Genomic DNA, 13,503 nt, shown 5'->3' with positions numbered 1-13,503 from the left:
TGGGGCACAATTTGAAATATTGGGGTTGAAAAAGTGAATGTCTAATGACATTGTGAAAAACATCCCTTTATAAGATCTTTTGCCTTCAAGAAAATCAGAGGAAGGCTACTTTGGAAGGCATTCAAAGAATCAAGTGATGTGGCTAAAATAACATTCCTTCCATCCACATCTACATATTTAATACAAATTCATGTTCTCAGCATGCAGGAACAGCATCAGGATAAGATTAATGCTGAACCTGCCTCGTTCTCACAGAATCTTCATAGATGGGGAAGATCAAGGAAAGGCTCCTTGGTGTCAACCGAACAAAACAGGGCCTGGGGTGGGAGGACAGAGTGAGACCATCCAGGCAAACCATGGAGCATGTGCGGAAGCCCAGTAGTCAGAAAGGCTCATACCATAGTTTGAGAATGGAAAGAAGGCACCACGGCTCGAGTGTAGACAACGGTGCATGGCCAGAATAGGACACACCAGTGTTGAAGGACACATTAAGGATTCTGTTCTTTATATCAGAGATAGTGGGAGGCTGTTGGAGAGTTTCAGTCAGGGAGAGAAGACCAGATTTTCAGTTTAGAAAGACTCCCTGTGGAGAATGGATTAGCAGAGGAGGAGGACGAGATAGGTAGTGGAGAGGTGACTGCCTCAGGACTGGGGAGAGTGGATGGAACTGGGGGCTAGAGGCACAGATACCAAATGGAAGGAAGTGAACAGATTTAACAAAAAGAGTAAAATCAATAGACCTGGATGACAGATTGCCAATGGGGACTGAAGGAGAAGCAGTCACCAAGGATGTCCCTTAAGCTTTAGGTTTTCACAACCAGATGGACAATGATGCCACCCACTGAGATAAGGACTATTGGATAAGTTCCATGTTTTGGAGAGGAATCCTATCTTTGGGGGGGGAGGGGGCGGAGAAAAGGCATTCAAACTTACACGTTCATCTTTTCCTCAGAGCATAGAAAAGGGATATTGGGATATAGAAAAACAAATTCCCTACTTAAGAAAGTTGCCCAGTTGCTTTGCAGGTTAAAGGAAGAGCTACCAAACAGTGATTCTGTGACTGCAATTTCCAGAGAGCCCTTAACTCTAGATATCTCCAGTTGTAATTCTCACTTAGTGATCTTTGCCGCTTTTCCTGTATTATCCCAGTGCTTGCAGCAGACCGGGGACATGCCAGTCACTTCACCCCTTTTTGGTGCCATCCAAACAACCCTTTGGCTTAAGGCCCAGGCAGTAACAGCTTCTGGGTGCCTTGGGCAAATCACTTCAAGTTTGTTCATAGTTTGCTTAGCAATTGTTGCCAAAAGCATACTTGGCCAAATGACCCACCCCCAAGATCCCACCCAGCTCCAGAAGTCTAATATCCATTTATTCATTTTATATAGTCATTCACCCATTTAGCAAATGTTTATTAAGTGCCTACTATGTGAAGATCGCTGTATTGGATGCCAGTGATGTAGTGGCAGATAAGACACAGCCCCTTCCCAGAACTTACTTTCCACGGGGCTACTGACGTTAAACGGGTAAATATGCAGTTTAGCACAGTTTGTTGAACAACAGTTACGAGAGAGCTATAGAAGAGCGAAGGCTGTGACAGAGAGGCAGGAAGAAGGGGTGATGTTCAGCCACGCAAAGCAGACAGGAAGAAGGAAGGGACCAGAAGAAGGAGGTCTAGGTGTCTTGTGATCATCATGTTCCAAAGCAGCCTAATGACATCTGTTTGATCTTTTGTATGGTGGCTGACTACCTAAAAACATAGGCTGAGTAAGAGTATCCCTGAGTTCGTTTTTTCAGGAAGGATAAAATGGCCTTGAGTCTCACCAAGAGTCTCCTTAAAGAAGCCCTTCTCTGTTATTTGATCCTAGTGAAGGTGTGTATTCTCCTTTTGACTGGTTGCCATAAAAAATGGGAATTATTTTATGTAAAATAGATATTCTCAACAGTGGAGTACAAATCTGTTACACTTAATACAGCTTCATTTGCTTGCTTAATTTTCTTATCAAAAGCATTATATTACTGTGCAGCATATACCTATGTGATCTTTTTTGCTTTTTGGACCTTCTATAATGTGTCCAACTATGCTAGATTCACCCTGCAAGGGTGATACACTCCCATTACGCTCTTGTTTTCCCATTTGCAACTCACCTTGAAATTACTTTTCAGTCGATTGAGACTCCCTTAGTTGCAAGTGATAAAGACCAAACTTGAACTAGCTTAGACAACAGGGGAAAGGCTTATGTAAACAAGGAACGGCCAGGAGTCTACCCCAAGCTGGCGTAGGTTCACGAGTAGGCACCCAGCCCAGGTGGACCAATCCCTTCCCTGGAATTTGGGAACTTGCGAACAGAGAGATGAGTCAGTTCCTCTCTGCAAAGAAAGGTTTGGGGTAGGCAAAATAATAAATGTTGTTAACTCTACTTGGTCCCCTAATCATGAGAGACCCTGTCTGTCTCACCACTATTGTATATTCACTGATGAATAGTCTCATTCATTATGTGCCTAACAGAGTGCCTGCCACATAACAGGATCATGGTAATGTTGGTTGAAAGAATACATTAATTTATTCATTTCAAGGATGGAACCCCCATCATACTATCATTTCCCTTATGAAATTAGATTTGAGTTACATATTAACTTATAACATTCTTCCAGGAGCACCTCTCTTGATAACCATACATGCTTAATGAATATCCAAGTTGGAAATGAAACTTGAACATTACAGTTGAATGTTGGGACTAGAAACATTTGATATACCAGTCCTTCACATTGCTTGCCCACCACTTCTAAGGACTGCAAAGTAGGAACCAAGCAAAGTTATATTCTGTGGAATTGTACAAATTCAGAATCTAAATTATAAAGCCTCAAATATGTTTTCCAACAGAGTGTTATTCTCCAATGAAGAAGATAAGATAGTCCTCCTACCCTTAATCATTTTAAATTCAAGACCAGTTTTCACCAAGGGAGCTTGTTAAAAATATAGATTTCTGGGCTCCATTCCAGACTTCCTTAATCTAAATCCAAAGAGTGAATTTAAAAAGCAGTATTATTTAAAAGGTCCCCGTGTGACTTTTAGGATCAGCCAGGTCTAGTACCAAAAAAATATGCTTATGAAAGTTTATCTTATAATAGAGAATAATGGGAAAACAAAAAGTAATCTCCATAGACTAGTAGTCTGGCATTAAATATGTGGAGCTTCTGCTTCTGGCCAAGGTGGAGTAACAAGGACCAGATTTACCCTCTCACCTGAAATAACCAAAAAAAATTTAAAAACAGACAAAAATTACATGAAAGAACTGTTTTCAAGACATTGGACATCAGGCAACAAAGGATAATGATCCCTAAGAAACAGGAAGCAAATGGGGTGAGCCTTATGATTTCCCGACCTTACTGACTTGAGGGAGTTTCCAGGCCACAACACAGAAAGGGAGAACTGAGGCAGAGCATGCAGACACCCTGAATTGAGGAGACAGAGCTGAGAATCCGAGGAGACCTAGGCACCTAAAGTTTATAGGACAGAGGACTGAAGAGGAGAGAGCTGCACAGAGAGAGAACTCCAGAGATCTGTAGATGATCCCCCTGAAGTATTTAAGTTACGATTAGTGCATTTATGAAAGGAAACTACGCAGAACCAAGGAAAAACCATCCAAGAGGATTAGAAGGAACAGTACCCAACACTCACTGCCTGTTAACCACCAGCTGGACTGGAAATATGAATTCATGGTACATTGTATGGAGTGCTCAGGAAGATCTTGTCTCAGTAATGAGGAATAATTAGCCCTAGGTTCAGAATTTCTCAAGACCTGCCTAACAGATCATGAAAGCAAGACCCAAAAGATCAAACTAATTGACCCAAGTAACTGAACTATATCCCAGAACAAAGCCTAAGAATATTTATAGGAATAAAAAAACGTCTAGCATGCAGCAAGATAAAATTCACAATGTCTGGCATTGAGTCAAAGATTACTAGGCAGGTAGAGAAGGGGGGAAATGGGACCTATAAGTGGAGAATAATCAAAACAGAACTGACAAAGATACTAGAATTAGCAGAAAAATACACTATAGGATTAATGGCAGATTAGACATTTGAGAAGAAAAGACTAGTGAACTCAAAGACATAGCAATAGAAACTATCCAAAATGAAACACAGAAAAAGAATTTTTTTTAAACGGAAAAGGCATCACTGAGCTCTGGGACAACTTCAGGCAGCCTAACATATGGCTAATTTGACTCTATGAAGGAGGAGAGAGTGAGGAAGAAAGGATATTTGAAGAAATAATGGATGAAAATATTCCAAGCTTGATGAAAACTAGAAATCTGCAGGCGCAAGACCACAATGAACCCCAAACCCAAGAAACCTGAAGAAAACCACATCAAGGTATATCTTAATCAAACGGTTTAAGAAACCATAATAAATAGAAGACCTTGAAAACAGAGATAAAAAAGAAATGTTACGTAGAGAGGAACAAAGATAAGGATGGCATCAGACTTACCAGAAACAATACAATTGAGAAGATCAGTGTCTTTAAAGTACTGAAAGAAAAAACAAAATTGCTCAACGTAGGATTCTAAACCCAGCAAAGGTATGTTTCAGAAAATGAGGGCAAACCAAAACCATTTTCAGACATACCACAACTGAAAGAATTCATTAGACCTACAGGATAAGAAATGTCAAAGGACATCCTTATTGTTTAAATCTCTTTAAAAGATAATTAGCAGTTTAAGCAAAAATAAAGGCACCATGTTTGGGGGTTATTATATGTAAAAGTAAAATGTATAACAGCACAAAGGTCAGGAGAAAGGAAGTAGAAGTATACTGTTAAAAAGTTCTCATACTATATGTGATATTGTATAATATCACTGAAGGTGGACTGTGAAAAGTTAAAGACGTACACCATAAACCCTAAAGCAACCACTAAAACAACAAAACTGAATTATAGCTAGTCAGACAACACGAGAGAGAGAATAGAATAGAAATAAGCTAATCCAAAAGAAGGCAGAAAAAGAGGAAAAAGGGAACATGGAACAGATGGAACAAATAGAAATTAAATATCAAGAAGATATATTTATACCTGACTGAATCAATAATCCTGTGAAATGCAAATAGTCTAAATTGCCCAAATTAAGAAGCAAAGATTCTCATATGGGGCGGGGGGTGGGGCAGACCCAATTATATATTGCCTGCAAGAAATGCTTTATACATAAAGACAAATAGTTTCGAAGTGAAAGAATGTAAGAAGCTCTATTATGATGTCATTAATCAAAAGGAAGCTGGAGTAGCTATATTAATATCAAAGTATAATTCTCAGACCACACTGTGATTAAATTTGAAATGAATAACAGAAAGACTTCTGGAAAACTCCCCAAGCATTTGAAAACTAAATAACACAATTCTAAATGACCCATGGATCAAAGGAAAAATCAAAAGGGAAATTAAAAAGTATTTTTTGAAGTGAATGAAAATGAAACAACATACCAGAATTTCTGGGATGTTGCTAACTCAGTACTTACAGAGAAATGTGTAGCACTAAACACCTATATTAGAAAAGAAGTATCTTAAGTGACCTCAGCTTCTACCTTAAGAAACTAGAACAAAAAAGAGCAAATTAGGGGCACCTGGGTGGCTCAGTTGGTTAAGTGACAGGCTCTTGGTTTCAGCTCAGGTCATGATCTCACAGTTCGTGGGTTTGAGCCCTACATCGGGCTCCATGCTGACAGTGCAGAGCCTGCTTGGGATTCATTCATTCTCTCTCTCTCTCTCAAATTAATTTTTTTGAAAAAGAACAAACTAAATCCAAAGTGGGTGAAAGAAAAGAAATAGTAAAGATCGAAGTGGATGTTAAATAGAAAACAGCATAGAGAAAAATCAATAAAACAAGCTATTTCTTTGAGAAGATCAGACTGATCAGGAAAAAGAAGACACTAATTACCAATGTCATGCATAAAAAAAGTGACATTATTACAGAATCTACAGACAAAAAAAAATTACGGAAATCTTATAAACAACTTTATGACAAGAAATTCAACAACTTAGATGAAATGGACCAATTCCGTAGAAGACAAAAACACCCCAAAGCTCACTTAAGAAGGAATACACTGAATTGCCCTACTTTATTTAAAAATTGAATTTGTATGTCCATCAACTGATGAATGGATAAAGAAATTGTGGTTTATATACACAATGGAATACTACGTGGCAATGAGAAAGAATGAAATATGGCCTTTTGTAGCAACGTGGTTGGAACTGGAGAGTGTGATGCTAAGTGAAATAAGCCATACAGAGAAAGACATATACCATATGGTTTCACTCTTATGTGGATCCTGAGAAACGTAACAGAAACCCATGGGGGAGGGGAAGGAAAAAAAAAAAAAGAGGTTAGAGTGGGAGAGAGCCAAAGCATAAGAGACTGTTAAAAACTGAGAACAAACTGAGGGTTGATGGGGGGTGGGAGGGAGGGGAGGGTGGCTGATGGGTATTGAGGAGGGCACCTTTTGGGATGAGCACTGGGTGTTGTATGGAAACCAATTTGACAATAAATTTCATATATTGAAAAAAAAATTGAATTTGTAGTTAAAAACCATTCCTCGAAGAAAACTCCAAGATGACATTACTGGTAAAATCTACCAAACATATGATAAAGAAGTAATACCAATTCTACACAAATTTTCCCCAAAATATTGAAAAGGAAGGGATTCTCCCCAAATCATCATCATCATCATTATCATCATCATCATCATCATCATCATCATCATCATCGTTATAATTAGGTGGCTACCGTTTTTATCCTGATACCAAAACCAGATAAAAACATTACAAGAAAAGAAAACTACAGACTGGTATCCCTCATGAATATAGACGCAAAAATTCTAAACAAATTCATACCTTAACAAAAGAAGAATACATCATGACCAACTGGAGACTAACCTAGGGATACAGCTCACTTCTAATAGCCAAAAGCTAGGGAAAAAATTCTGTCCATGAATGGATAAACAAAATGATATATCCATACAATGGAATATTCAGCAAAGACAAAGAATGAACTATTGATACATACAACAATATGACTGAATCTCACATTGTGAATTTTTGAAAAGCAGCAAAAAAGAGTGCATACAGTATGAGGGACCATAGAGTAGGGATAAGGAGTACAAGGATGGGAGTAGATTATCAGTGGGCACAAGGAAACCTTTATGGGTGATGGTTATACATATGTATAGATATATCTAGATATATCTATATGTGTATATATATAGATTTATGGGCACAAGGAAACTTTTACGGGTGAGGTGTATATATATATATATATATATATATATATATATATCCCACAACCATTACTATATATATACTCAGTATAGTAATGGTTTCACATATGTATACATATGTCAAACCTCTCAAATTGTACACCTTGTGTGTCCAATTATACATTGCTTTTATTGAAAAGCTTTTAAAAATGACTAGCAACATGGAAAATAATTATAAGTAGAAAACTAAAATCACAAAATAAAATATATGTATTACTATTATTATAGCAATCAAAATACCAAAAACAACATTTTTGTTGGTGGTTTTTTCCTTCATTTTCCAAATTTTCTTGAATGTTTTCCTAACTTTTATAAATAAAATTATCTACAGTGAAACCACATAAAAAGGAATGGTAATTCTATTTTACTTAACTTTTTACAGGGAATCACTTTAAAAATGAATGAGCTAAATCATTGTATTGTTGCAAGAATTATGCACGGGGGCATGATTCACAGGCAAGGTAAGTTCTGTATGTGATTCTTTCCCTCCCTAACCTTTTTTCCTGCAGCCTAGTGGAGAAAGTATTTTTTTTTGTGATCCATATAAAAGATCTGTTTAATCTGTGGTCCCCATAAATGATCTATTTAAGTTATCTGTCTTTGGTTTTTATCACCATTGGCCTCCATTTGTTCATATTCATCTCTGCATACTCCAGCCTGTGGATAAGGCAGGGAGGGCATATTATAGTTCTGTTGCTGGAATATCTCTGAATCACTGTTTGGATCCTGACTTAGGAAAGACCCTGGGGGATAAAGCAAAGTATCATACCTGGCCCCAGGATACATGGAAGGCATCTATTCTGGGACATACATACATACATACATTCATTCATTCATTCATTCGTATTTGTTTGTATATATAGAATGGCAATTCAAGAATTGCTCTCTTAAATTTACTCGGGAATGAGATACACCATTTCTAAATTAGGAAATTAGAATTTGATAAATAATAATATAAAACTTCAATGGTAAAATAAGAGATATCAGATCTAGATTAAGTTTTTAATACTTGCTCCAGTAATTGCAGTCATTCTGGGAAAGGAATTCACTGAGGCCTGCAGTAAAGGTGTTTTTGAGAAAAGGGAAGGCAAGATTTGGACATGCAGCTTTAGCCTCCTTTCTGAAAGGGCTGAGTTATATGTGCTAGTATTTAGAGGCTGATCCAAAAATTATTCTCCTTTGCAAAAAATTAGGCTTCCTTTCTTTGAGATCAGGTTCTTTTTGTCCTTAGCACCTCTTTGCTTTTTCCTTAATCCCCCCCCCCCCCCCCCCCCCCCCGAGAGCAAGAAGTAACACTGTAAGCATTTCAGTGCCTTTCCATCCTCTTTAGAAACGACCACTGTGTACACAGATGATGCCTGGCACTACTGCTGGCTTCCCGGGAATCATTATAGGCTACGTGAGTAGACACTGCTCACACAGGAGAATTGGTTTTAGACTCCAGGATGAATTTTCTGTTTATTATTTGTAATAATTTGCTACAAATTCAGTAAACTCACAACATTACTGTTTCTGTAATCTCTTTTCCTTGTATTACTGTGTGACTGGGACCTACCATCTCTGATAGAAGTGGTGGACAGCAGGGGTGCGTGGGTGGCTCGGTCGGTTGAGCGTCTGACTTCGGCTCAGGTCATGACCTCACAGTCCGTGAGTTCGAGCCCCACGTTGGGCTCTGTGCTGACAGCTGACAGCCTGGAGCCTGCTTTGGATTCTGTGTCTCCCTCTCTCTCTGCCCCTCCCCTGCTCACACCCTGTCTCTCTCTGTCTTTCAGTAATAAATAAACATTAAAGAAATGTTTAAAAAAGAAGTGATGTACAGCAGAGTGCCTGGGTGGCTCAGTTGGTTAAGTGTCCGACTCTTGATTTCGGCTCAAGTCATGATCTCACAGTTCAGGGGATCGAGCCCCATATCCGGCTCTGTGCTGACAGCATAGGACTTGCTTGGGATTCTCGCTCTCCCTCTCTCTCTGCCCCTCATCCCCCCCACCAAATAAATAAACAAAACTTAAAAAAAAAAAAAAAAGAAGTGGGGGGGCCCTTGGTGGCTCAGTCAGTGAAGTGTCCAACTTCGGCTCAGGTCATGATTTCACAGTTCATGGGTCCGAGCTCATGTTGGGCTCTGTGCTGACAGCTCGGAGCCTGGAGCCTGCTTCAGATTCTGTGTCTCCCTCTCTCTCGGCCCCTCCCATGTTCATGCTCTGTATCTGTCTCTCAAAAGTAAATAAATGTTAAAAAAATATTTTAATTCAAAAAAAAGTGGTGTAGTGGACATCCTGGTCCTATTCTTGTTTTTGAAAGGTAGCTTTCCAATGTTTCCCATGAAGAATAACATTTACTGTAGATTTTAGTAGATGCCTTCTATTAGGGCTGAGGAAGTTCTCTTATATTCTTAGTTGCTGAACCATTTCATTATGATTGGGTTTGAATTTTATCAAATGCGCTTCATCTGCTGAGATGATCATTTGTTTTTTTTTCTTTTATCTATTAACGTAGTAAATGACTTTTAAAGATTTTCTTATGATAAAACCCTTTTGCACTTCTCAGATAAACCCAACTTAGTCATTGTACGTTATTTTTTTTTTTTGTATGTGCTGCTGGATCCTGTAATGTTTTGTTTATGATTTTTGTATTTGCAATTATGAGTGAGACTGGGCTGTAATTAGTTTTCCTTTCTCATCTTTCTCTGTATGGTTTTAATTTCAAAGTTACATTACTTCATAAAATGACTTGGAGAGCCTTCTCCCTTGATGATTTCTCTGAAAGACTTTGTATAATATTGGAATGATTTGTACCTTTAAAGTTTGGTAGAACTTACCTATAAAACTATCAAGGTCTGGCGTTTGGTTTTGGACTTGGGTTTCTTTAGGAAAGATTTCTTTTTTTCTTTTTTTTTTTTTTTTTAACAACTGCTTCAGTTTCTTTAATGGTTATTCGGGCATTCGGGCTTTCTGTATCTTGAGTGAGTTTGGTAAATTAACATTTTCCTTAAAAAAAAGTTTTAAAAATTATTTCACTAAGCTTCTTATTCCCTGCCATCTCTGTAATTATGTCCCCTTGTTTAGTACTAAAATTGTTTATTTGTGCCTTGTCTTTTTTCCCTTAATTAACTTTGCCAGGGTTTTGTTCAAAAACCCACTTGGGGTTCTGTTAATTCTCTCTGTTGTATGTTTATTTCCTATTTCATTGTTTTATGACCTGATTTCTATTTCTCTCCTTCATTCTACTTCTTATTGGTTGTATCTAACTTTCATAATTAGATGCTTAGTTCATTTATCCCAGTCTTTATTTCTAATATATGCATTTGAGTGTAAACTCTACCCTTAAGTACTCATTTATCTGTATTCCACCAGTTTCGATATGAAGAATTTTTATTGTAATTCAGTTTTAAGTACTCTTAAATTCCTATTATGGTATCTTTCATTGACCCACAGTTATTTAGGAGTGTTTTTTTACATACTACATCTAAGATTTTCTATGTATCTTTTTATAATTTACTTCTAACTTAATTGCACCATGGTCAGAGAGTGTGGTCTGTATGACACCATTTCTTTGAGGTTTCTTGAGACTTACATTATGGCATAGGACTTTAATCAGTTTTGTAAAGGTCCATGTACTTAAGAAGGTTTGTTCTTTAACTGTTGCATGGAAAGTTCTCTATATGATGATTGGCTTGGGGCTATTAATTGTTTTCTTCACATCTTCTATTTCTTGACAGTTTTTTGTCTACCTGACCTATCAGTAATTGCTGACATATCTCACTATCACAGTAGTGTTTTTCAATTCCTACCCGTAGAGCTCTCAATTTTGGCTTTATTTAAAGCTGTCTTCTTAGGTGCATGGAAATATGTGGTAACCATTCCTATTCTTAATACTTTCTATTTAAAACCTATTTATTAAGGGGCACCTACGTGGCTCAGTTGGTCGAACGTCTGACTCTTGATTTTGGCTCAGGTCACGATCTCACCATCATGAGATCCAGCCCCACATCAGGTTCCCCACTGAGTGTGGAGCCTGCTTGTGATACTCTCTTTCCCGCTCTCTCTCTGCCCACCCCCACTCTCACTCTCTCTTTCCAAATAAGTTAACATTAAAACTGCTAAAACCTATTTATCTAATAGTAATACACTTATTCCAGTTTTATTTTAGTATTTGCTAGCACGTCTTCTTCCATGCTTTTATTTCCAACCATTCTCTGCTTGTATGCATCAGTGTGTCTCTTGCAAACATTTTTTAAGCTAAGTTGTTCATTTTTTAATGTACTTTGATGATCACCATCTTTTAATGGGCATTAGTCCATTGATATTTATTGTGACTTCTGTCATCTTGCTTTTTTATTTATATTTATTCCATTTTGTAATTGGTTTTCTGTTCATTTTTTGTTCCCTTTTTTCCCCCTGGTAGTTTAGAATTTCAGCATTCTATTTCTATTTTTTAGGTGGTTACCTTGAAATTTTATCATACATATTTAACATTAAATATACTGAAGTGAAACAGTATCTTAATCCCATTCCCAAAGAATACAAAGACATTCGAACACTAAATTTGATTGTATTCCTGATTTACATATTATTCTTGCCCAGTATTTTAGTTCTGTCCTGTTTTAAATTCACAAATTTGTAATTACTATTAATATATGACCATTTTTGTTTGGATTTACATAAATGTTTATAATTTTATTTACTCACCATTCCTTCTATTTTTTTTTAAATTTTATTTCCAGTATACTTAACATGCAGTGTTATATTAGTTTCAGGTGTAAATTCACCATTCCTTCTTAAATCTCAGACCATCTTTGGGGAACATTTCCCTTCTTCCTAAAGCACATCCTTAAAAGTTCCTTTAGTGCCAGTCTCCTGTTGATAAACTCTCTCAGGTGGTATTTATCTGTAAATATTTTATTTCAGCCCCAATAATGAAAATTACTTTTGTTGAGAACACAATTTTAGGTTGATGGTTACCATTCTTTTGTATTTTGGCATCCATTGTTTGACATCGGAAAGTCTGATGTCACTAGAATTGTCCTTGCTTTCTCTGGTTATTTTAAGGTCTTTGTCTTTAGATGTTCTATAGTTTCACTACCATCCAGCATGGATTTCTTTTATTTATCCTGTTTGGGATACATTATTCTTCCTGGATCTGTATAATCATGTTTTCGCCAGATAGGAAAGTTTGCAACCATTATTTCTTCAAATATTGCCTCTTCCCCACTGTCCATATTCCTTCTGAACTCCACTGGACATGCGCTAGACATTCCCTCCATATCTCTTTCTTTTCCTATTTTCTTTATTTATTTCCTATTTCCTGTATCTCCTTATTTCTCTGACTTGCATTTTAGGTAATTTATTTGGTTTTTTCTTCCAGTTCACTGAAACTCTCTTCAGCCATATCTGAATTCCTGTTCAACTCATCGATTCATTGGTTTATATCACCAGTTATATTTTTCTTTTCTAGAAGTACTAGTCATTTGTACTTAGTTTTATTAATGTGTAGCCATTTTACATTCTGTATCTGATCATTCCAGTATCTGTTCTCCTTGTGATTTAAATCTGTTTTTTCTGGGGGAACCTGGGTGGCTCAGTCGGATAAATGTCCAACTCTTGATTTCAGCTCAGGTCATGATCTCACAGTTTGTGGGTTTGAGCCCCACATCAGGCTCTGTGCTAACAGTGTGGAGCTGCTTGGAATTCTGTCTCCTCTCTCTGCCCCTCCCCCTCTTACTCTTTATATCCTTCTCAAAAATAAATTTTAAAAAATGTAAATAAATCTGTTTTTTCTGTTTCTGATGACTCACGTAGTAGTTTGCCTTATTGTGTGTTTGGTGGTCTTTGATTGTGAGCTCATTGTTCCAATTAGTGGAAGTCCTGTGGGCCTAAGCTGGGAACACTTTCCTCCAGAGAGAGTTTGTTCCCTCTTCTACTAGTTACCATGGAGCACCACAGATCTGAGTCTTGCCTCCCTACAGATTCCTAGGCTCAGCTTCTCTAACTTGCTGTTGGCCCAAGGCTCAGAATCCAGCTAGCAGGCATTGCTACTATGTCATTCACCCTTTCCACTATTTCATTCCACCCTTAGTTTGCTACCACTCTGGATCCAGCTCACAGGTTTCTATGTGGAGCTGATGGTAGATATGGAAGTAGGAAGTGCTCTTAGGCATTTATACTCCTGTTGTGAGACCAGTAACACTTGAAGAGGTGTACCCTA

At 37.5% G+C, this 13,503-nt stretch overlaps 1 protein-coding gene across 8 annotated transcripts in view; it reads left to right on the top strand.

Annotated features, from left to right (window-relative positions):
* CASK (calcium/calmodulin dependent serine protein kinase) overlaps positions 1–13,503 on the top strand; it is a 353,026-nt gene that overhangs the window by 299,918 nt on the left and 39,605 nt on the right. For all 8 annotated transcript variants that reach the window (XM_049643727.1, XM_049643725.1, XM_049643728.1 and 5 more), the window contains exon 15: positions 7,685–7,763. In XM_049643727.1, coding sequence (XP_049499684.1) covers positions 7,685–7,763 — 79 coding nt within the window. The remainder of the gene's footprint in view (positions 1–7,684; positions 7,764–13,503) is intronic.

Source organism: Panthera uncia, chromosome X (genome assembly GCF_023721935.1).
Source record: "Panthera uncia isolate 11264 chromosome X, Puncia_PCG_1.0, whole genome shotgun sequence".
Lineage (NCBI taxonomy): Eukaryota > Metazoa > Chordata > Mammalia > Carnivora > Felidae > Panthera > Panthera uncia.
This window is presented reverse-complemented; position numbering and strand designations above follow the sequence as displayed.